This window comes from Ctenopharyngodon idella, chromosome 18 (genome assembly GCF_019924925.1).
Source record: "Ctenopharyngodon idella isolate HZGC_01 chromosome 18, HZGC01, whole genome shotgun sequence".
Lineage (NCBI taxonomy): Eukaryota > Metazoa > Chordata > Actinopteri > Cypriniformes > Xenocyprididae > Ctenopharyngodon > Ctenopharyngodon idella.
In genome coordinates this window covers 29,794,411-29,815,700 of record NC_067237.1, presented here as the reverse complement: position 1 = coordinate 29,815,700, position 21,290 = coordinate 29,794,411, and the positions used below count along the sequence as shown (strand labels likewise).

General features: G+C 36.2%; 1 protein-coding gene across 25 annotated transcripts; it reads left to right on the top strand.

The window, feature by feature from the left end:
• The first annotated feature begins 491 nt into the window (after positions 1 to 491).
• LOC127499742 (ADP-ribosylation factor 4) lies at positions 492 to 21,227 on the top strand. Of its 25 annotated transcripts, none has more exons than XM_051870286.1 (15): positions 492 to 706; positions 1,531 to 1,611; positions 1,962 to 2,071; positions 2,180 to 2,251; positions 2,386 to 2,511; positions 3,360 to 5,704; positions 5,791 to 5,887; positions 6,024 to 6,128; positions 7,036 to 7,097; positions 7,227 to 7,799; positions 7,905 to 8,861; positions 9,037 to 9,099; positions 18,755 to 20,335; positions 20,509 to 20,571; positions 20,769 to 21,227. In XM_051870286.1, exons 1-6 carry the CDS (start codon positions 640 to 642, stop codon positions 3,444 to 3,446), a joined length of 543 nt encoding a protein of 180 aa, XP_051726246.1. In that variant the 5' UTR covers positions 492 to 639; the 3' UTR covers positions 3,447 to 5,704; positions 5,791 to 5,887; positions 6,024 to 6,128; positions 7,036 to 7,097; positions 7,227 to 7,799; positions 7,905 to 8,861; positions 9,037 to 9,099; positions 18,755 to 20,335; positions 20,509 to 20,571; positions 20,769 to 21,227. The 25 variants fall into 25 exon arrangements, 22 of the variants coding, with proteins under 22 accessions (XP_051726246.1, XP_051726250.1, XP_051726251.1 ...); XM_051870290.1 differs by having other exon boundaries at positions 5,791 to 6,128; positions 7,227 to 7,288; positions 7,714 to 7,799; XM_051870291.1 differs by having other exon boundaries at positions 5,791 to 6,128; positions 7,033 to 7,097; positions 7,227 to 7,288; positions 7,714 to 7,799.
• Positions 21,228 to 21,290: the final 63 nt, after the last annotated feature.

Genomic DNA, 21,290 nt, shown 5'->3' with positions numbered 1-21,290 from the left:
GAGTTTAGGAATATTCACATATAATTTATACACATAAAATCATGATATGAGAGTTTTAAAATCAAACATTTTAAATAGAGATCAATACATCACGGTTGTTTAAACCAATAAGCACCCTCGGACACATTTCTAACCGGCATGCATCTCGCGGTGATCGGTTCTGCGCAGAATTTGCTCACCTCAAACGAGACTAATAATCGGTCATTTGTAACTCCCTACACCGTCAAGGCAACGAAGGGGTTGCGCAGATTATGAAATGTAAATATGTAGGCCTAATTTACTTTCAAATTTAGAACAAAACAAACAAACCTTATGGTATCTAATAAATATAATCAAAACGTATGACATACTTGTATATTTAATTGATTATTGTACTACTAATTATTATTATTATTATTAGTTTTTTAACAGTATGTTTGTCTCTTTGTATTATTATAATCTGTTTTTTGTTCTAAAAGCTGTCATTATGAAAAACTCCTCATCGGAAGTGGACTGGCGTCATGTCTTCCACGGCGGCTGTGACGTGGCATTACGCAAGCGCAAAGTCGACACGGTTTCTTGACACCAGACGAGCATCACAACGAAAACTCTAGACATTAGGACTAATCCCGTAGATTTAGGTGATTTGTGTCCTTCATCATGGGTCTGACTATGTCGTCGCTCTTTAGCAGGCTGTTTGGAAAGAAACAGATGAGAATTCTCATGGGTGAGTATTGAATCTCAGGCTAGCTAAGCTAGCGGCGTTAGCCAACTTTCGCAATTCTGTCATTCCCCAGAAAATAACAGATGACATAGAAAACTAAAACTGACTCCTGATTTTCCTTACAATGTAGACACCGAGCTAAGTCAAGTGCGCATTTATTTATAGGCTAAATATTCTGCGATATGATCTCACAAGCTTTACATTTAAAAGCTTTAATTTCGCCACTGCCCGTTTAGTATAATTTATCTTCTAGTAAAGTGTAAATTATTTTAGTGTATAATGTAGTGTAGTGTAGTGTGTCTTGTTTTTCGTGCCCTATACTGTGAATTTGTTAAATAGTGTACTACTTTGTCTAATAACTATCATGAAACCACCTCACGTTTGTTATGGCATTATACTTACACAGTTATGTTGTGTTGTGCGATTCAGAAATTTGTCAATGAAAATATTCAGTGTTCAAGAGAAAGACCTCTCTCACTTTTTCTTTTTGGGAAAATTTACTTTTTTAATATATATATAAAATTATTATTATTATTATTATTATTACCACCCTTGGCACATTTTTTTTAACACTATTTGTACACCATTTTAGTATAGGTTTCCATACTAGTATAGTAGTTACTATTATGCTCTAGTGTAAAATTTGTTTTGCTATAGAGTAGTATGGTTTTAATAGTATGTTTAATAGAATAGTACAATGTAGTTTATATCCTTGCCCATTTAAGGACATGAGCTCTTCTTAGATTTTCATTAAAGACATGTGACTGTTGTTTGTGTCTTATATATTTGGAAACCTATTCCCATCATGCACTCTTTGTGTTATACAGTGGGGCTGGATGCTGCCGGCAAAACCACAATATTGTACAAACTGAAGCTCGGAGAAATAGTGACCACCATTCCAACCATAGGTAAGAGGACAGGACTGTTAAACATGTGACAGACACCATAGCACTTCTTTTATGGTCTTAAAGCAGTTCTCATGGGTAGATTGAGGTCATTGTCTTGTTGTCTTCTGAGCAACAGTCATATGAGTATCCCATCATCCACTGTGGATGTTTTATGAATTTGTTACTTTTGTCTCCCTTTATGATATGTCAACATCTACTGGCTGTCATCATAAATGTGGTTTCTGTGATTGCCCGATTGTCCTGTCTTGCACCACTGAAGTGTTCAGCTAGTGTTTCATAAAAAAGCAGAACTGTTCTCTTATTGTATGATGTATAATTGTATTTCTGAGCACTGTGTTTCCATTGGACAGGTTTTAATGTAGAAACTGTAGAATACAAGAACATTTGCTTCACCGTGTGGGATGTCGGCGGTCAGGACAAGATTCGTCCTCTCTGGAGACACTATTTTCAGAACACACAGGTATGATCTTCTTGATGTGCATTCGTATGAAATAATATTACTTAACTGCACACTTATAGTTTCTACTGAGGCTCATTTCTCTTTTTCCGTTCGTTCTTTTTTCCTCAGGGTCTGATCTTTGTGGTGGACAGCAATGACAGAGAGAGAGTGGCAGAATCTGCAGAGGAGCTTTCTAAAATGGTAAGCATACATCATTGTGATCATCTCTAATGGCAGCAACCTTGTACAACGAATCAGGACATTTGTGGAAGTGTTTTGTTTGCTTAATGTGGTTAAGTTGCTTCATCAGTGTCTTTTCCTGTGCATATGTGCAGTTGCAGGAAGATGAACTGAGGGACGCTGTGCTGCTGGTTTTCGCAAACAAACAGGATCTGCCAAACGCCATGGCTGTCAGTGAACTCACAGACAAACTTGGGTTGCAGAGTCTACGCAGCAGAACGGTATGCACATGCACACTAATGAGGCCAACGGGCACCTCTACTCTCTAGTTTCGACAGTCATACCTTTTGATTAAACAGCACAAAATCTGAGTAACGTTCAATTGATGTGTATACACTAACGTTCAAAAGTTTGGGGTCAGTAAAATTTTGTAATTGTTTTTTGAAAGAAGTCTCTTACGCTCACCAAGGCTGTGTTTATTTTGAAAATACAGTAAAATAGTAATATTGTAAAATATTATTACAATTTAAAATAACTGTTTATGATGCCAAAATTTACCATCACAGGGAAAAAAAATATATTATAAAAATAAAATAAAATAATTTTATTTATTTGTTTAAATATAATTTTTTCCTGTGATGGCAAATTTTCTGTATTATTACTCCAGTCTTAAGTGTCACATGATCCTCCAGAAATCATTCTAATATGCTGATTTGGTGCTCAAGAAACATTTCATATTATTATCAATGTTAAAAACAGTTGTGCTGCTTAATATTTTTGTGCAAGCCATAATGCATTTTTTTCAGGATTCTATGATAAATATAAAGTTCAAGAGAACCAAATATATTTGATATAGTAATCTTTTGTAACATTATAAATATCTTTACCATCACGCTTGATCAATTTAATTCATCCTTGCTGAATAAATGTAGTAATTTCTTCCAAAATAAAACTTAATGACCCATAACTTGCTGCTGCTATCGCATTATGTAGGTCTATTAGTCTGACTTGACTGGCACGGACTAAAGAGTTTACATGACATTTAAAAAGTAGAGTGGGCTGCATCAACCTACTTGCAGGCATTTATTTTTAACATTTGGCTGATTTTCTCTGTCTGGGCTTCTTGCAGTGGTACGTTCAAGCAACCTGTGCTACACAGGGCACTGGACTCTATGAAGGACTGGACTGGTTATCCAATGAGCTCTCCAAACGCTAGTGGGTCTGTTAGAAGCGAGATGGTGTGTATGAACCAATGGAAAGGCTAGAGACTCCTCTTAGAATTTTTAAGTGTGTCACAGAACTGGAAGCTGGGGAGAAACCATCAAACACTCTGCGCCTGTCTTTAGCTTTCCTTTTTTACAATATTTTGTTGCACAAGTTTATCTATTTCTTTTCTTCTACTTTTTTTTGTTTTAATTCCAACAAAAAAAAACAACTTTTTGTTTATTTTGTGAGAGGAAAAATGTTTTGAAGGACCTTCCTTCACTCCGACTTTTCAGTTTTTCCAGAAAGGCCTCATGCAAAACCAAAAACACTGGAGTCCCTGATCAGTGAGCAGGGTTATTGGTTTTGCTTTAGTGTCCTTAACATCTGACCATCATGTTTTAGCATCTAGCTGAGAATTTCTGTTAAGGAGCTCACTGGAGAATCTCTGGGGTCAGTAATATTTCAGAACTGGACATGTGGAGTCGTTGGGCGAATCAAAGCCATGCCTGTTCCATTAATCCTTATAGATATGCAATGTTGTATAGTTTGTTACATCACATTGTCTGCTGTAGTGGCGTGGAGTCCTGTGGTCCTTCTGAACATTATCCTTGTCTGCATGAGTTTACTTCATTCTGGATCTTTGTTGAAATTCCTCACATCAGTAGCACATGGCATGAATGGCATGAAAAGGTTAACTTTCTTTTATTAGGTTAGTTTACGCCCCACAATCCGTTGTTGTTTGTGGCAAATGTTTGAGTGACCCCGAACACTGGTTTTAGTCTAGGTCAGAGTCAAAGGGAACATTATGTTCTTTAGCCACAATGATAACATCTCTGAAGTTCTTTCCATTATAATTTAAAGTTGAAATTGATTGTGTTTTATGTTTGTCATACCATGTGAAATGTTTCGCTCGGGCGTGCTTCTTGAGCTTATCATTATTTGTGACTGAATCTGACTCCTGAATGCAAATTTAATGTATTGATGAATTCCATGTCTGGTTGAAAGGGTTTGCTTTCCTAAACTGAGGTGTAACAGATACAATCTATTTTACCCTATTATCATGACAAATTTGTTTGTGTATTATATGTATGATATTGTTTTAGAATAAAACATAATCGTGAACTTATTGTGTTGAATGTGATTAATATATTTTGCTCTTTAAATTCAGGTGTCCCACTTTTAGGGAGTAGAAATCATTTATATATAAACATCCTACAATTTCTTTTTTAATGTTTATACTCATTTTCTCAACACAAATCTGTACATTTCTCATTTGCGTAGATGCAAACTCCTCACCTTTAGGTGAGAATTCACCTTTTTGAGACCAAAATAGGTCACCTACGAGATTCGTGTAGATCCGATGAGAAAGTGCTTGTGAAAGTCTGCCCGCATGCCTTAACGTAAGAATATCATTAAGTAGCGTTATGATAACCTTCATTTAATTGGCATAAGTATCGATATGTAAAGCTTGGGACTGTTAATAAGCCTGACATGGCTGACTTGTTTTGATTTTAACGTTGTTAGCGTTATTTCCACTGAATCGAACATTTTATTATTCCAAATACAACTTGTATAATGCTACTAACATTATCATTTTGTATGGGATGTCTCGCATCTTTCTCACCTTTTTCACGCCTGATGTGTTTGCATCCCTGCATTTGTATTTAATCTAAGTTGCATTAATGCATCAATCCAGCAGATGGCACCTGGAATTAACAACTTCAGTCAACTCACTTAAACTAAACTGAAACTAAAATAATCGAAACTGATATTGATAAAAGATACAAAGTATTACTATAAATAGCACTTTATGGGCATTTACAATATGTGATGTTTTGGTTTATTCACTGTATATTGCATTTGTATATGCATTTATATAGCCTATATGTACTGGAACTATTTTTAAAGTATTTTCATGTTCTCGTTCAAGCATTGAATACATGTGCTGTGCAATGCATATTAAATTATGTATTACGTTTAATCTCAGTGAATTTGGTAAAGAGCTTAAATATAATGTACTCTGCCTATCTCTATCCATAAAAGTCATAAAAACAAGTCGAGTATCTTTAGTGCATGCAATAAGAAACATGCTTAGAAACCAAAACTTAGAGCAGAATAGAAAGTTGCTTTCCACTGTTGTAAACATCACTGATACCACATCCACAGGAACTGCCCTGTTGCGTGTGTTTGTCTCTTATCAGTCATGATTAGATTTGGGTGTGGAGATGATTTCAGGACTTTCCAGGGCAACATCTGCTCACATCACAGGTGAGGGGGTATTGAATTGTTTATTTTTTGCGCTTGGCCAATTTAGTTTGGTTTGTGACTATGTAACAAAGACATCCGTGTATCAGTTTTACAGGTCTGTGGTGATTCCTCTGTGGAGGACGTCGTGGAACCTGCTGCTATAGCACTAATGGGCGAGAAGACCTTAAGATACATCAGTCAACTGTACAAAAATAAATGGAATAAAAACTTAAGTTACACTGTCGATTACATAATTTATACATTGCAGTATAATTGATAACACCATCTGCAATTCCATTTTGCTGATCTTGTTTTGTTGTCTGATTGTTTTGTTTCATAGTGAAAGGCTGGAGTTGATATGATCCTGCTCCCAAGGGCAGAACATCTGGGGCCAGTTGCACCAGCTAGACGTAAATGCCATCTTGGCATCACGCACATTACAATGGTGCAACTCAAATTCATCATCTTTGTTTTGTGCTGATGGGCAGATGTATGGAGGCCACTGATGCGCTTATGAAGTGAAGTCTTAGGGCCAGATTTACTAACAGTTTGCATCAGTGCAAACCCTCTTTTGGTGTTAAAAAACTACTACGCTCGCCAATTTTGGTATTTGCTCCATTATTTAATATATAATAAATTATATATATATATATAGGCCAACATGACTTGGCAATTGATATTATATTTGTGTATGTGTTTGTCAGATTACATGTAACAAGTGGCGCCTGTGTCGACCCCACCTGATGAGAACATCAGCTCTGTTGCGACTCAACACTAATTTGCACTGCTCTTAGTAAATTGCATGGGTCATTATGTGGGTGATTCTCACGAAAACTTGGTTTTAAAAATTTAAAACATGAAAATTAAAAAATGCTTTAACAATTTTTTTAATGATGTTTTATTAACAAAATTCGGGAGGAGCAAGTTCAGATAATTAACCTAATTAGCACAGGTGGAGAGCATTCAGTTAATCATCTCAACCAATGTCAAGAGGTATAAATTCAGCAGACTTACCTCTGTTCATCTGAGAGTTTATCAGCATCCCTCCTCCACCCCATCTCCTCACTACTCATCTACTTTTACCACACCGGGGGGAGTACTCTGGGTTCGGGCCAAAATTCTGAGCTTGGAGCCCTCTCCCCGGACAGCATGCCAAATACGCATAACTTTACTCTATTTAATTATATAGATATGTGAACTCGTGAATATGTTGAAATGGCTCTTTGTTCAGTGTAGAGAACAATATTGTCTTTATTATGATGTTTTTATATATTACTAAAATGCATGTTTAATATTTAAAATCATGTAAATGATTTGACTGCATCTGTGTTCTTTAATTTGCACGTCAGCAGTAGATCACGCGCAAAACCTGTGATGTTTTAGTGATCCTCAAGACCTTGATTAGCTTGCTCAGGTATGTTTGATCAGGGTTGGAGCTAAACTCTGCAGGGCATTGGCCCTCCAGGGCAAGATTTAAGGAACACTGATGTAGTTAATAATAGCCTACGCCAACTTTATGTAGAGCAACAATTCTTTTTTTCAGATCATCAGAGAGTTTTTTGCCATGAGGTGCCATGTTGAACTTCCAGTGACCAGTATGAGAGAGTGAGAGCGATAACACCAAATTTAACATACTTGCTCCCCATTTACACCTGAGACTTTGTAACATTAATGCGTCACATGACACCGGGGAGAGAAAATGGCTAATTGGGCCCAATTTGGACATTTTCACTTAGGGGTGTACTCACTTTTGTGGCCAGCAGTTTAGACATTAATGGCTGTGTGTTGAGATATTTTGAGGGGACAGCAAATTTACACTGTTATACAAGCTGTACACTCACTGCTTTACATTGTAGCAAAGTGTCATTTCTTCAGTGTTGTCACATGAAAAGATACAATAAAATATTTACAAAAATGTGAGGGGTGTACTCACTTCTGTGAGATACTGTATATTGTATGCAGAACTGGGTTTTGATTTAGTTAATAATGGATGGTATTAATATTATTTCTCCATCTCCTTTCACTTTTAGCTGCCACCAGATGACTGCACACGAGTTGAGATGTTACGCTGCCTAAGGATCTCTTTGGCTTAAGCTAACGCTTGCATTTATTTTTTGTAAGTAGATTTCACTCTAAATTCTTTTCTTTTCTTTTTTTTCTTTTTTTTTACTGAGATCAGTCCAAAGTTTTAGATATAATAAAGTTGTCATTTCATGTTTAGATTTTGAGGAGAGGAGGAGAACCAATCTGCCAAGGGATTCGGCACTCGGGTCCACTACCCTGTTCTAGTGCATTCTCTGGCAACACTGGATGTCTGGCTGGGGTCCAGTGGACCTGAAGTGGACAGCACCAGGTCCATGATCCGCTAACGAAGCACCAGAAACTAGAAGCAACCAAACGCAACTGTACAAAAAAAGCTTCTGGTTGTCTGTTGCTTGGTTAGTAGGTTATGGGGATGGCCTGCTGTAAAACAAACCTTTTATTGTATAAAGGCTGACTGCACCTTCTTCCTGAAAAAAAAAAAAAATCAATAAAAGTGAAAAAAAAAAAAAAAAAAAAAACCTGCTGAACTAAAATACATAGAAAAGGAATTAAAATAATTATAAAATAATCACAACATATGCATAAGAAATTATGCCTGACTACCTGAATCACAAAATCCGGGGTTAGTTTATGCTGCTTATTAATGTTAACAAATGGAACCTTATTGTAAAGTATTAGTGAAATGAATAATACTGGGACTAATTTTTGAGAAATGTTGTTAAGGAAAGCTGTTGAAATAATTTCAGATATTTCAGATATCTACCAGCCCCAAATTTTATATTCTCAAACAATATTCGTAATAAAATAAAAGTGTTCTAAACCTATAGGGATGCAAGCAAGCAATTGGTCAGAAACAAATGTGTTATTTCAGCAAAAAAGAGTTCATTTTAGTGGATGTTACATTATGGAGTATTAAAATGCTGCGTCATTCACCAGAATTAATAACAAACCCTTGGAGAGGGATGGGCAGGTCAAAAGATGAGAAACTTACTGAGAAAGCGAAACTTATGAAAACTAGGTCAAAAGCTGTTCACAGATCAGCTAAGGGCGGGAACAGTGTACCAGTATAAATTACAGAGAGACACAATGATCTGTCCTTTCTACCATGAGAGCCTCATGCTGACGGATCAGCAGGGTAAGAGATAATCAAAAATATTATTATTATTACTTATGATAATTATTTAGAAGAATTTATTCTCTAAAAGTTTTCCTAAAGTGGTTTCTGTCATCACAATTAAATGATTTTGTAATGCAAATTTTATTTTTGTGGTTTGTCACTGTGTAACCTGGAAACTGCATCATCTTAACAGGTCTATGGTTGTTCCTCTGTGGGAGACGCCATGGAACCCTGAGTGATTTCGTAGCACTAATGTGTGAGTATATTGGATATTTCAGACTTTTTTTGAGCTACTGTAAAAGACATTAGTGAACTAAACAAAAACACAGGCCCTGTTTCCAACTGGTATTAAGATGTATTTTGGTCAATCGGATCACAAGTGGATGACGCTAAATACAGGTGTAAAAGAGGTGTAAAATGTTTTGAGCTTATCCACTTTCGATGACCTTCAGAGGTAGTCGTAAACGCATTAGACCGGATTTCATAGTGGAAACGTTCATGTGGTCGAATGCTTTCGAACAGCCACTTAGGACTTCCTACTCTCAGCCTACTGACTTAACGTGTAAACGTTATGGGAAGTGCGCTAGCCAGATGGGATTTAAACTTTGTCAGCTGAAGACCCAAGTTTGTTTTGAAGATGAAAAACGTACCAAGCACAGTGTTTTCTCACCATTCATGATTTCTAACACTCACCACGTTCGGCCGGTCTTGCAGCTGAGAAAGCTGATGATTTCCGTTTGTTTTTCCATCATCTCCATTAGCGTTCATTGTCCATTAGATCTGAAAAAAACAACAACAACAACATACATTTACCCACCCATAGACCCTCCCCTCAAAGAAATCAGGACAGCAGTGGTTAAAAGTAGACAAAAGAGATGGATTAAAACACCTGGGGCCCGTTTCAATAAGGAGGTTCAACCAACTCTGAGTTAAAACTTGAACTCTGAGTTGACTTACTCTGAAATGGGAAACTCTGAGTTTTCTGTTTCAGAACAGCTGAACTGAGTTAGTTCAATTGACTCTGAGTAGGTTGACTTTGAGTTAAGCGTGTACACCACGACTATGAAAAGCCATCATCAATGGAGCTCCGATATTACGATTCACCACGTGACAAAATGACGTCCGCAAATGAGTCAATGCAAGTTTAATTCTTATCACTGTTATAATATCAAAGGTGAAAACTGGCAGAACAATAAGTTACTGAACTAATATTCATTTTCATGGTATCCCACATGCAAAAAGGGAAGAAATAAAATAATAATTTAAGTGCTTTTTTTTTTTTTTTTTTTGTGCAGTTATTTGCAATAAGTGTAAATAGTAATTAGACGCTATTTATTTTTTATACTGGCAGATACATACTATTTGCACCTCAGTATTGTTGTAAATTAACAGGATGCAATAATAACACAGTGTAAATTATTTTATCATTATTAAACACTCGTTAGGCAATTTACTTCCACTTTCAGAACATTTTCTTCATTTTTATTGAAAATAAATGCCTTTCTGATGTGATGGGAAAAGGGAGAATAGAGATCTTGGCAGAAGGCGGATTCGAACACAGTCAATCACGTCGCAATTTAGTTCTCAGCATCCAACGTGCTACTACCTACACCCCTGAAGCCATTAATCACATGCATTGATTTTAACCTTGTATGACTTTGATGGGCGGGGCTACTGTAAATTTGCACTTAGTAATAGACACTCCGAATAATCTTGTTTTCCGTTTGCATTAAGATTATTTTTATTACCACACTGGCAGATATTGATAATTTTAAGTAAAATGCACTTAATTTAGATCCCCCCAGAAAACAAGACTAAATATCTTATATCATTTTCTTATATAGAAAATCCATCTTGATTTAAGAATTTTTAGATATTTGTACTTGAAACAGGACAAAAAATACTCAAAGCATTTTTGCGGCATGAATGAATGAATGAACTATTTAAACATCACTTGCACTTCAAAAAGGGGGAGGAGACTGAAAGAAACTCAGGGTTTACCGAAGAAAACCTGCTCTCGACCAGGTTAGGTTCACAGAGTAAGTTACCATGGTAACTGACTCTGAGTAAGAGTTACCTCCCTTTTAGAAACGGGCTTGACTTTCCCTGCTTTCTTGGGTTTGACATACCTCCCTTTCTGAAACAGAAAACCCAGAGTTTCCCTCATTTCAGGGTTAACATACTCAGAGTTTTCACTTAACCTCCTTTCTGAAACGGGCCCCAGGTGGAAATGGATGTCTCCCTTGTCCACTTCTGATCCGATCGACCAAAACGCATCTTAATACCAGGTGTAAACAAGGCCACCTTGCAACGTTACATCTAATGACTTCTTTCAAATGCAATTATTGTTATATAATTGTCATAATTGGTATTTGACACCATCTGCAGTTCCTGTAGCTGAATAGTTTTATTGTTTGTTCTAGCATCATGATGGAGGCGGAGCTCATGTAATTCCTTGCTGCCACGGGCAAGGACATCTGGCCCAGAACAATTCAGAGGGGAAACTCCACCTCTGTTTTGCGTTGGTGTATAGATGCGCAGATGCTGAACGTCTAGCGTCTTGAAGTCTCAAGTTTACTATGAAGTATAGTCTACAAAGCGAAAAAGCAACCAGAAAAAAAAGTGTATTGTACCAGAACAAAATTGTATTGTGTTAAAAGCTAAAACACTCTGCATTGCTTGGTTCGGTTGGTCCGGGGATGGTACACCAGCTGATAAAACAAATAGTCCCGGAACAAAATGTAAAAAAAAAAAAAAAAAAAACAACAACAACAAACTAAATAAAAATAGAAAATTAGCAACAACTTCATATTGTACTGGTTTTATTTATTTATTTATTTATTTATTTATTTATTTTTACCAACTTTTGATGATAAATTTGTTGTAACAAACCATAGCATTTTTATTTTTAGATATTGCAAATAGAAAATATTTGAAAATGAAATCAATGGTGAAACAAAGTACATATTAATATAAACAGTGTTATTTCAAGGGCATAGGTTTGATTTTGAAATTGGTGGGACATCCCTGGGAGCTGAGGATTCAGGAAATTAATAGGATAATGTATAATAAGGTTTTTATTCTATATTGACCTTAAAAATATGTTAATTAATTAATTCTGTAATGTTACAGGTAACTTATAATAACAAGGATTCAGTTTAACAGATATTTTTACTCTGTACATGCAATGTGGGCATGGCACACAGCAATACTGTTAAAGGGTTAGTTCACCCAAAAATGAAATTTCTGTAATTAATTACTCACCCTCATGTCGTTCCACACCTGTAAGACCTTAGTTCGTCTTCAGAACAGAAATTAAGATATTTTTGATAAAATCCGAGAGGTATATTCTCATCCATATGTAACGGACGTAGGCCAGTAAGAGCTGTGCATGTAAATCTCACTCCTCTGATCTCAAGAGGAACTCTAGCAACTGACGCTAGAGACTGCGGTCTTTAGCCTCCTTGTTAGAGCGCCCGACTCCCATGCCAGTGGACCCAGGATCAAGTCCCACTTAGAGCGGGCGGTTCGAACGGGGGGGGGGGTTACACATAGACAGCAATTTAACCACCACTTTCAAGGTCCAGAAAGGTACTAAAGACATCGTTAAAACAGTTGACGTGACTGCAGTGGTTCAACCTTAATTTTATGAAGCAACGAGAACACTTTTTGTGGGCAAAAACAAAACAAAAATAACAACTTTATTCAACAGTCTCTTCTCTTCCCTGTCATTATCCTTACATGGTTGCCGCAGTAAGCACAGTGAAGGCTTCCGTGTTTACGTCCGAATACCGGATCATATTGGCTAAAGCTGCACACGTGAGCAGCACGACACATGCATGTGATGCTGACGCAGGAGCCAGCTAATAATGTGTCGCCCGCTCTGACGTAGAACCTGGAAGTGCTGGACGTAAACAACGTATGAGAATGACACAGAAGAGAAGATATTGTTGAATAAAATCGTTATTTTTGTTTTGTTTTTGTGCACAAAAAGTATTCTTGCCGCTTAATAAAATGAAGGTTGAACCACTGTGTAGACTGTTTTAACAACGTCTTTAGTACCTTTCTGGACCTTGAAAGTGTCGATTAAATTGCTGTCTATGGACGAAAATACACCTCTCGGATTTCATCAAAAATATATTAATTTGTGTTCCGAAGATGAACGAAGGTCTTACAGGTGTGGAACGACATGAGGGTGAGTAATTAATGACAGAATTTTCATTTTTGATTTTTGGGTGAACTAACCCTTTAAGTCTCACTTGCTCCAGTCATGTTTTCAGTCTCCTGTTGTGTTTTCATGTTTTATGGGGTCTTTCCATAGACAATGATTTTTATAATGTACAAACTGTATTTTCTTTTCCCTTACACTAAACATCACAGAAAACTTTCTGAATTTTTACATTTTCAAAAAACAAAACAAAAACAAAAACAAAAAAAACATCAGTATGATTTATAAGCTGTTTTCTTCATGGGGAACAAAAAATAACCCCACAAGGACAAGGATTTGTCCCCCCCCCCCCCCCCCCCCCCCCCACACACACAGGTTTGTTTTGCTATCTTAGTGAGGACATTCCATAGACGTAATGGTTTTTATACTGTACAAACTGTACATTCTATCCCCCTACACTACCCCTACTCCTAAACCTACCCATCACAGAAAACATTATGCATTTTTTACATTTTTAATAAAACACTGTTTAGTATATTTTTAAAGCTATTTTAAATATCAGGACTCTTGAAATGCTGCTTTGACAGCAGAGGTCCACATTATACTATTGAGTGTAGCCAACTTGGTTAGTAGCAATGGGGACATTAGCAATTTATTTGTTCAATTACAGTTTTATTGTCTAATGTGTTACAGGTAATTCCTCCTTAATAAAGTGTAAATTATTTGTGTGTGTTTTTCCCCTGATGTAGCCAATCTCCAGTTTTAAGTGCCCCTATTATGATCTTTCAAATATTACCTTTGATGTAGGTTGTAATATAGCTGATTGTGAATGTAAATGTCTGTAAAGTTTTAAAGATTCTTAAACAAAAAATTAGATTAAATATTTCAAGAGGGTTACCAATGGGTATGTTTAAGGTTAGGGGCTGGTTGACAATATAGGCCTAAATCAATAACATTTTTACAATTTAATTAATATTGATTCGGAACACAAATTAAGATATTTTTGATGAAATCTGAGGGTATCTGATCCACACATAGGAAGCAACATCATTGCACCTTTTGAGGTCCAGAAAGGTAGTAAAGACATCGCTAAAATAGTCAACATGACTACAGTGGTTCAACCTCAATGTTATGAAGCGTATGACCTCTATCATACTGCTACACTATTTTTGTTGCAGAGCTTCCATGTTTATGTCCAAACATGGGCTTAGTATTGGCTAATGCAGGAGCCAGCCAATGCTGAGCCCACGTTCGGACATAAACATGGAAGATCTGCAACGAAAATAGCATAGCAGTATGACAGGGGACACATAAATTTGTTGAATAAAGTCATTATTTTTGTTTTGTTTTTGCGCACAAAAGTATTCTCGTCATTTCATAATATTAAGGTTGAACCACTGTAGATACATTTAGGTGTTGATCGTGGTGCCATAGAAATGCATAATTCCCAGACCGAGGACATGAACAGCTCAGAATATAACGTCATGTGTTGTCATGCCAAGATTACGGTAATTACTCCTGGAGGGCCACAGCCCTACAGAGTTTGGCTCTAACCCTAATTAAACACACCTCATCCAGCTAATCTTAAGGATCACTAGAGATTTCAGCTGCATCCAAAAACTGATAAATGCTGTCTTCGGAGGACACATTTCAAGATAGGAAGGCATCAAGGCAAGTCTCAATCCAAAGTGCTCTCATTCTGTGACAATTGAGCTAAAAAAAGATGGCATCTGAAATTGTGCGTTCACATTATACTGTAACTACGAGATTCTGGCTTGTAAAAAGCATTCACATCCTTATAGAGCTCATAATTACAGTTTGTAAGCTGGGAGTTTTCTAAAGGCTCCCACGTGTACCGTGTGGCCTCTGTAGATTCATTTAGGTGTTGATAGTGGTGCCATAGAAACGCATAATTCCCAGTCCGAGGACGTGAACAGCTTCGAATACAACATCACGTGTTGTCATCTCAAGATTCTGGTAAATACGAGGTGGTGTGCCGGTCAGTTTGTGTGCATGTACATTTTTGACCATTGTTTCAATTTTTGATGTAATTTCAAGCGAGAAATTACTATTGTAATTAAATATTTGCTTAGTTATCACCAAAGCTCGCACTATTTTGCTGTAGATCATTAAACCGTTACGCTTGCTCAGAAGTCTGCGCCGAAATCAATTTCGTGAGGTGCCTTTGTGCGCAAACCCTGCAAAGTCGTTGCCTGATAGGGCAGTGAGGCAACAAGTCAGCTGCCTAAGTTTTTGGATGCATCCTTCCAAGCAGGTGAGTTGGAGCTGGTAAACTCTGCAGGGCAGTGGCCCTCCAGGAATTGATGTTTGAGACCACTGCTTTAGCAAGTAGAATGTAGTTCAGTTTCCTCAAATCCGGTCTTGGAGGACCAAACTCACCTACCTGTAATTTTCTAGTGATCCTCAAGACCTTGATTAGCTTGCTCAGGTGTGTTTAATCAGGGTTGGAGCTAAACTCTGCAGGGCATTGGCCCTCCAGGGCAAGATTTGAGGAACCTTGAAGTAGTTAATAATCATTACTCAGTACTTAAATGTATAATTACACTGTAACACAGACACCTTAAAATAAAGTGTAACCTTTTTTCTTTTCTTTTTTTTTTTTTTAAAGACAAATCATAAAAAAAAAAAACAATTTCTGTAACTTAACTTTTTACTGAGTGAGTCTTCTAAATGTATAAATGTAAACACAAATGTCAAATGAAATATTACAATAAAAACATCTTAAGACATTTTTAAGTTACTACTGTTGCTTTCTCTTTCCTGAGAAATTGAGACTGGTAAGGAGAAGGAGGAGTTTAGTAAGGAAATGCTGTAGAGTATTTAAGCAAGAGGAAGCAGAGATCCGTCCTTTCTTATCCTGCAGACTCTCTTGTCTGAGATGGAGCGGAGATAGTCTGCTTGTATGCTGTGATCTAGTGTGCAGTTTGGTAAGTGATCATATCTATTTTTTGCTTTCTAAAACTTACAGCAGTAATAATTACATAATGTTTTAATCATTTATCTTTTTTTCTGTGGTCTCTTTACTGACTACAAAATAAGGGAGTGTCCTTGTGTAATGTAATGAATAAAATCTTGATCTGTTTGTCAAATAAAATCACAATCCATTGAAAAAGTTCTGTCTTCTGACAAAAGAGATCTAGAGACTTACTTTTTTATTGTAGTCTGGAAAAAACCGAAACTCATCTGATTAACAGATAAAAATGAAAAACACTTCCTGGTTGATAGACAAATTCTTGATCATTTGTGATTAAGACTTTTCTAGCAGATTATATTGATTTGTTGTTGTTTGAATGCAGAACTGGGTTTTGATTTATTTAATAATCAATGGTATTAATGTTATTTCTCCATCTCCTTTCAATTATAGCTGCCACCAGATGACTACAAACAAGTTGAGATGTCACGCTGCCTAAGGATCTCTTTGGCATTTGCCAATGCTTGCGTTTATTTTTCGTAAGTAGATTTCACTCTAAATTCATTTTTGTTTACTGAGATAAGTCAGAAGTTTTAATATTGTTAATGATATAACAATGTTGTCATTTCATGTTTAGATTTTGAGGAGGAGAGGAGGAGAACCAATCTGCCAAGGGATTCGGCACTCGGGTCCACTGCCCTGTTCTAGTGCATTCTCTGGCAACACTGGATGTCTGGCTGGGGTCCAGTGGACCTGAAGTGGACAGCACCAGGTCTATGACCCGCTGACGAAGCACCAGAAAACTAGAAGCAACCGAACACAATCAACAAAGCCGACAAACTTCCCCTAACCTTTTTCCCTTTGGTCGGCTTCTGGTTGTCTGTTGCTTGGTTAGTAGGTTATGGGGATGGCCTGCTGTAAAACCAACCTTTTTTTGAATAAAGGCTGACTGCAACTTCTTCCTGAAAAAAAATAAAATAAAATAAAAATGGAAAAACCCTGCTGAACTAAAATTAATGTCTGTGTGTTTTTTTTTTATTAGAGTAATGAAGAGAGAATATAAATCTCACACCCTCATGTCATTGACTGATTTTCTTCTTTGAAACATAAAAGAATATATTTCAGTGGAATCCATGCAACATTTGGGCCCTGTTAACTTCCATTGTATGAAACAAAAATGGACATTTTCCAAAATATCTTTTATGTTCCACAGACTAAGAAAAAAAAAATAATAATAAAGGTTTAGAACCACATAAAGGTGATTTTCATTTTTGGATGAACTTTAAAATAATGCTTAATCTAATCTGAGTTTAAATATGCAGATTTCAATGACATTTTATCGTCCACAATTATGAACTTTATCTTTATAACCCCTTCTGCTCATAATTCAGAGCAGATTCGAAAGTAACCTGCTAATTCTGTGGCCAAAGTTGTAAACAAAACCTGACACAACAGAAACCCTGATGATCTCAAACAGAGAAAGGAATCCTAAAATAGTAAAAAGCGATTACAGTAACACTTTAAAATAAAGTCCCTTTTGTTAACATTAGTAAATGCATTACCTAACATGGACTAACAATGAGAGGCTAATATATTTTTACAGCATTTAGTAATCTTAATTCAAATAAAAATTCAGTGCATTAACAGATACGTTTCAGAAAAAAAATGTATTAGTAAATGTTGAAATGACTACCAACTAAGATTAATAACTGGTATTAAAGTATTCTTCTTTCTTTATTAGTTATAATGCTTAGCGATGTTAACAAATGGAACCTTATTACTGAAATTACTGGTAAGTACGGTTTTGATTTTTAAGAAATGGTGTTAAGAAAAGCTGTTAAAATAATTTCCTAAACAAGATATCTAACAGCCCCATTTTTTAATGTTCTCAAACAATATTTATAATAAAAGTGTTCTGAACCTAGAAAGGGATGCAAAGCAATTAGTCAGAAACACATGTGTTATCTCAGCAAAAAAGAGTTCATTTTAGTGGATGTTATAAGCTAATGGAGTATTAAAATGCTGCGTCATTCACCAGGAATCTATAACAAACACTTCCTGTAGAGGGACGGGCAGGCAGCAGATCAGAAACTTACAGAGAAAGCGAAACTTATGAAAACTAGGGCAACAGCTGTTCACAGATCAGCTGAGGGCGGGAACAGTGTACCAGTATAAATAACAGAGAGACACAATGATCTGTCCTTTCTACACAGTAAAACCTCCAGTGTTAAATGAACACTGTTAGTGTTAAATTAACATTGCCAGTGTTTATATAATCCACACCGGATTATATAAACACCGGGTGACACTGGAAGTGTTAATTTAACACTGGATGTTTTGCTGTGTACCATCAGAGCCTCCTGCTTACGGATCAACAGGGTAAGAGATAATTATTATTACTCACAATTATTATTATTATTACTTATTATGATTATTATTTAGAAAATTGTGTTGTAAGTGTTTTCTATCATCACAATTGAATGATTTTGTAATGCAAATTTTATTTTTGTGGTTTGTCACCATGTAATCTGGAAACTAAATCATTTTAACAGGTCTATGGTGGGCCCTCTGTGGGAGACGCCATGGAACCCTGAGCGATCTCGTAGCACTAATGTGTGAGTATACTGGATATTTCAAACTCTTTTTTTTGAGCTACTGTAAAAGACATTAGTGAACTAAACATAAGCAAATCTTGCAATGTTACATCTAATGACTTCTTTCAAATGCAATATTGTTATATAATTGTCATATAATTGGTATTTGACACCATCTGCAGTTCCTGTAGCTGAATGGTTTTATTGTTTGTTCTAGCATCATGAAGGAGGCGGAGTTCATGTAAATCCTTGCTGCCAGGGGCGGGATCATCTGGCCCAGCACTATTCAGAGGGGAACCTCAGTCTCCACCTCTGTTTTGCGTTGGTGTCCAGATGCGCAGAAGCCAGTACCGTATGCCTAAAAGCTGCGATGACTGACATCTTGCGTAAAGCCTCAAGTCTACAAAGTCTACAAAGTGAAGAACCAACCAGAAAAAAATCGTACCAATGCATGTAAAGCTAAAAGTGAACCAAGAAACCTCTTTAACACGTAACCGACTCAAGAAAAATGCTACAAATGTAAAGTGAAGTGAAGAAGTATTTTTTTTGGTGAAACCTTTGGTTTCTGCATTGCTTGGTTCGGTTGGTCCGGGGCCCAGCTGATAAAACAAATAGCCCCGGAACAAAATGTAAAAACAAAAAAACAAAATAAAAATAGCAAAATCCGCAACAAAAATCCATAATTGTGCTGTGTTTATTTTTTGTTCATTTGATGATTAATTTACTAACAATAGCACTTCTTACAGTATAGGCCAATATGGGATTATTTTTAGACAAAGTAATATATATATATACATATATATATTACTTTGTCTGTGTATACATATATATATATATATATAGTATATATATACAATAATATATATATATATATATATATATATATATACATATACACAGACAAAGTGTATATATATATTGGTTTAATGACCATCCATATTTATTTTTCAGTCTCTTTATTACAATACAAACAGAAAATACAGGAAATATGTAGGGCTACACAAAATGTAAAAAAAAAATTCTGAAAAAATTTGTTTCAACCAAAAACCAGTATTTAGTGTGACCTCCTGAACCTCTTCCATTTTCTCTAAAATGAAACTCTGAGAAACTTCTCATCAGATTTTGAAAGTTTTCTTGGCCTTCCAGTCCTTTTCCATAACATTTAGGTTTAAGAAAGCCAGGTTCCTGCTATTGCGCAAGTGTAAGGAGAGGTCACTATGTACTTGCCACTTTAGCCTATAAAAGCATTTTTTTTTTCTTTTTTTTTTAATACTTGCAAATTTACTGTATTTTCTGGTTATATTCTAATAAAGAGACTGAGAAATAATTATATATCATTATTAGAAAGGGATGCAAAGCAATTAGTCAGAAACACATGTGTTATCTCAGCAAAAAAGAGTTCATTTTAATGGATGCTATAAGCTAATGGAGTATTAAAATGCTGCGTCATTCACCAGGAATCTATAACAAACACTTCCTGTAGAGGGACGGGCAGGCAGCAGATCAGAAACTTACAGAGAAAGCAAAACTTATGAAAACTAGGGCAACAGCTGTTCACAGATCAGCTGAGGGCGGGAACAGTGTACCAGTATAAATAACAGAGAGACACAATGATCTGTCCTTTCTACACAGTAAAACCTCCAGTGTTAAATGAACACTGTTAGTGTTAAATTAACATTGCCAGTGTTTATATAATCCACACCGGATTATATAAACACCGGGTGACACTGGAAGTGTTAATTTAACACTGGATGTTTTGCTGTGTACCATCAGAGCCTCCTGCTTACAGATCAACAGGGTAAGAGATAATCATTATTACTCACAAGTGTTATTATTATTACTTATTATGATTATTATTTAGAAAATTGTGTTGTAAGTGTTTTCTATCATCATAATTGAATGATTTTGTAATGCAAATTTTATTTTTGTGGTTTGTCACCGTGTAACCTGGAAACTAAATCATTTTAACAGGTCTATGGTGGGCCCTCTGTGGGAGACGCCATGGAACCCTGAGCGATCTCGTAGCACTAATGTGTGAGTATACTGTATATTTCAAACTCTTTTTTTTTGAGCTACTGTAAAAGACATTAGTGAACTAAACATAAGCAAATCTTGCAATGTTACATCTAATGACTTCTTTCAAATGCAATATTGTTATATAATTGTCATATAATTGGTATTTGACACCATCTGCAGTTCCTGTAGCTGAATGGTTTTATTGTTTGTTCTAGCATCATGAAGGAGGCGGAGTTCATGTAAATCCTTGCTGCCAGGGGCGGGATCATCTGGCCCAGCACTATTCAGAGGGGAACCTCAGTCTCCACCTCTGTTTTGCGTTGGTGTCCAGATGCGCAGAAGCCAGTACCGTATGCCTAAAAGCTGCGATGCCTGACATCTTGCGTAAAGCCTCAAGTCTACAAAGTCTACAAAGTGAAGAACCAACCAGAAAAAAAACGTACCAATGCATGTAAAGCTAAAAGTGAACCAAGAAACCTCTTTAACACGTAACTGACTCAAGAAAAATGCTACAAATGTAAAGTGAAGTGAAGAAGTATTTTTTTTGGTGAAACCTTTGGTTTCTGCATTGCTTGGTTCGGTTGGTCCGGGGCCCAGCTGATAAAACAAATAGCCCCGGAACAAAATGTAAAAACAAAAAAACAAAATAAAAATAGCAAAATCCGCAACAGAAATCCATAATTGTGCTGTGTTTATTTTTTGTTCATTTGATGATTAATTTACTAATAGCACATCTT

Bases quoted from the DNA above. Each gene is read 5' to 3' on its own strand.
- LOC127499742 (XM_051870282.1), top strand. From the start codon at position 640: ATGGGTCTGACTATGTCGTCGCTCTTTAGCAGGCTGTTTGGAAAGAAA. The intron at 1,612-1,961 runs GTAAGAGGACAG...TCCATTGGACAG, and splicing joins GACCACCATTCCAACCATAG to GTTTTAATGTAGAAACTGTA. The intron at 2,252-2,385 runs GTAAGCATACAT...GCATATGTGCAG, and splicing joins CAGAGGAGCTTTCTAAAATG to TTGCAGGAAGATGAACTGAG.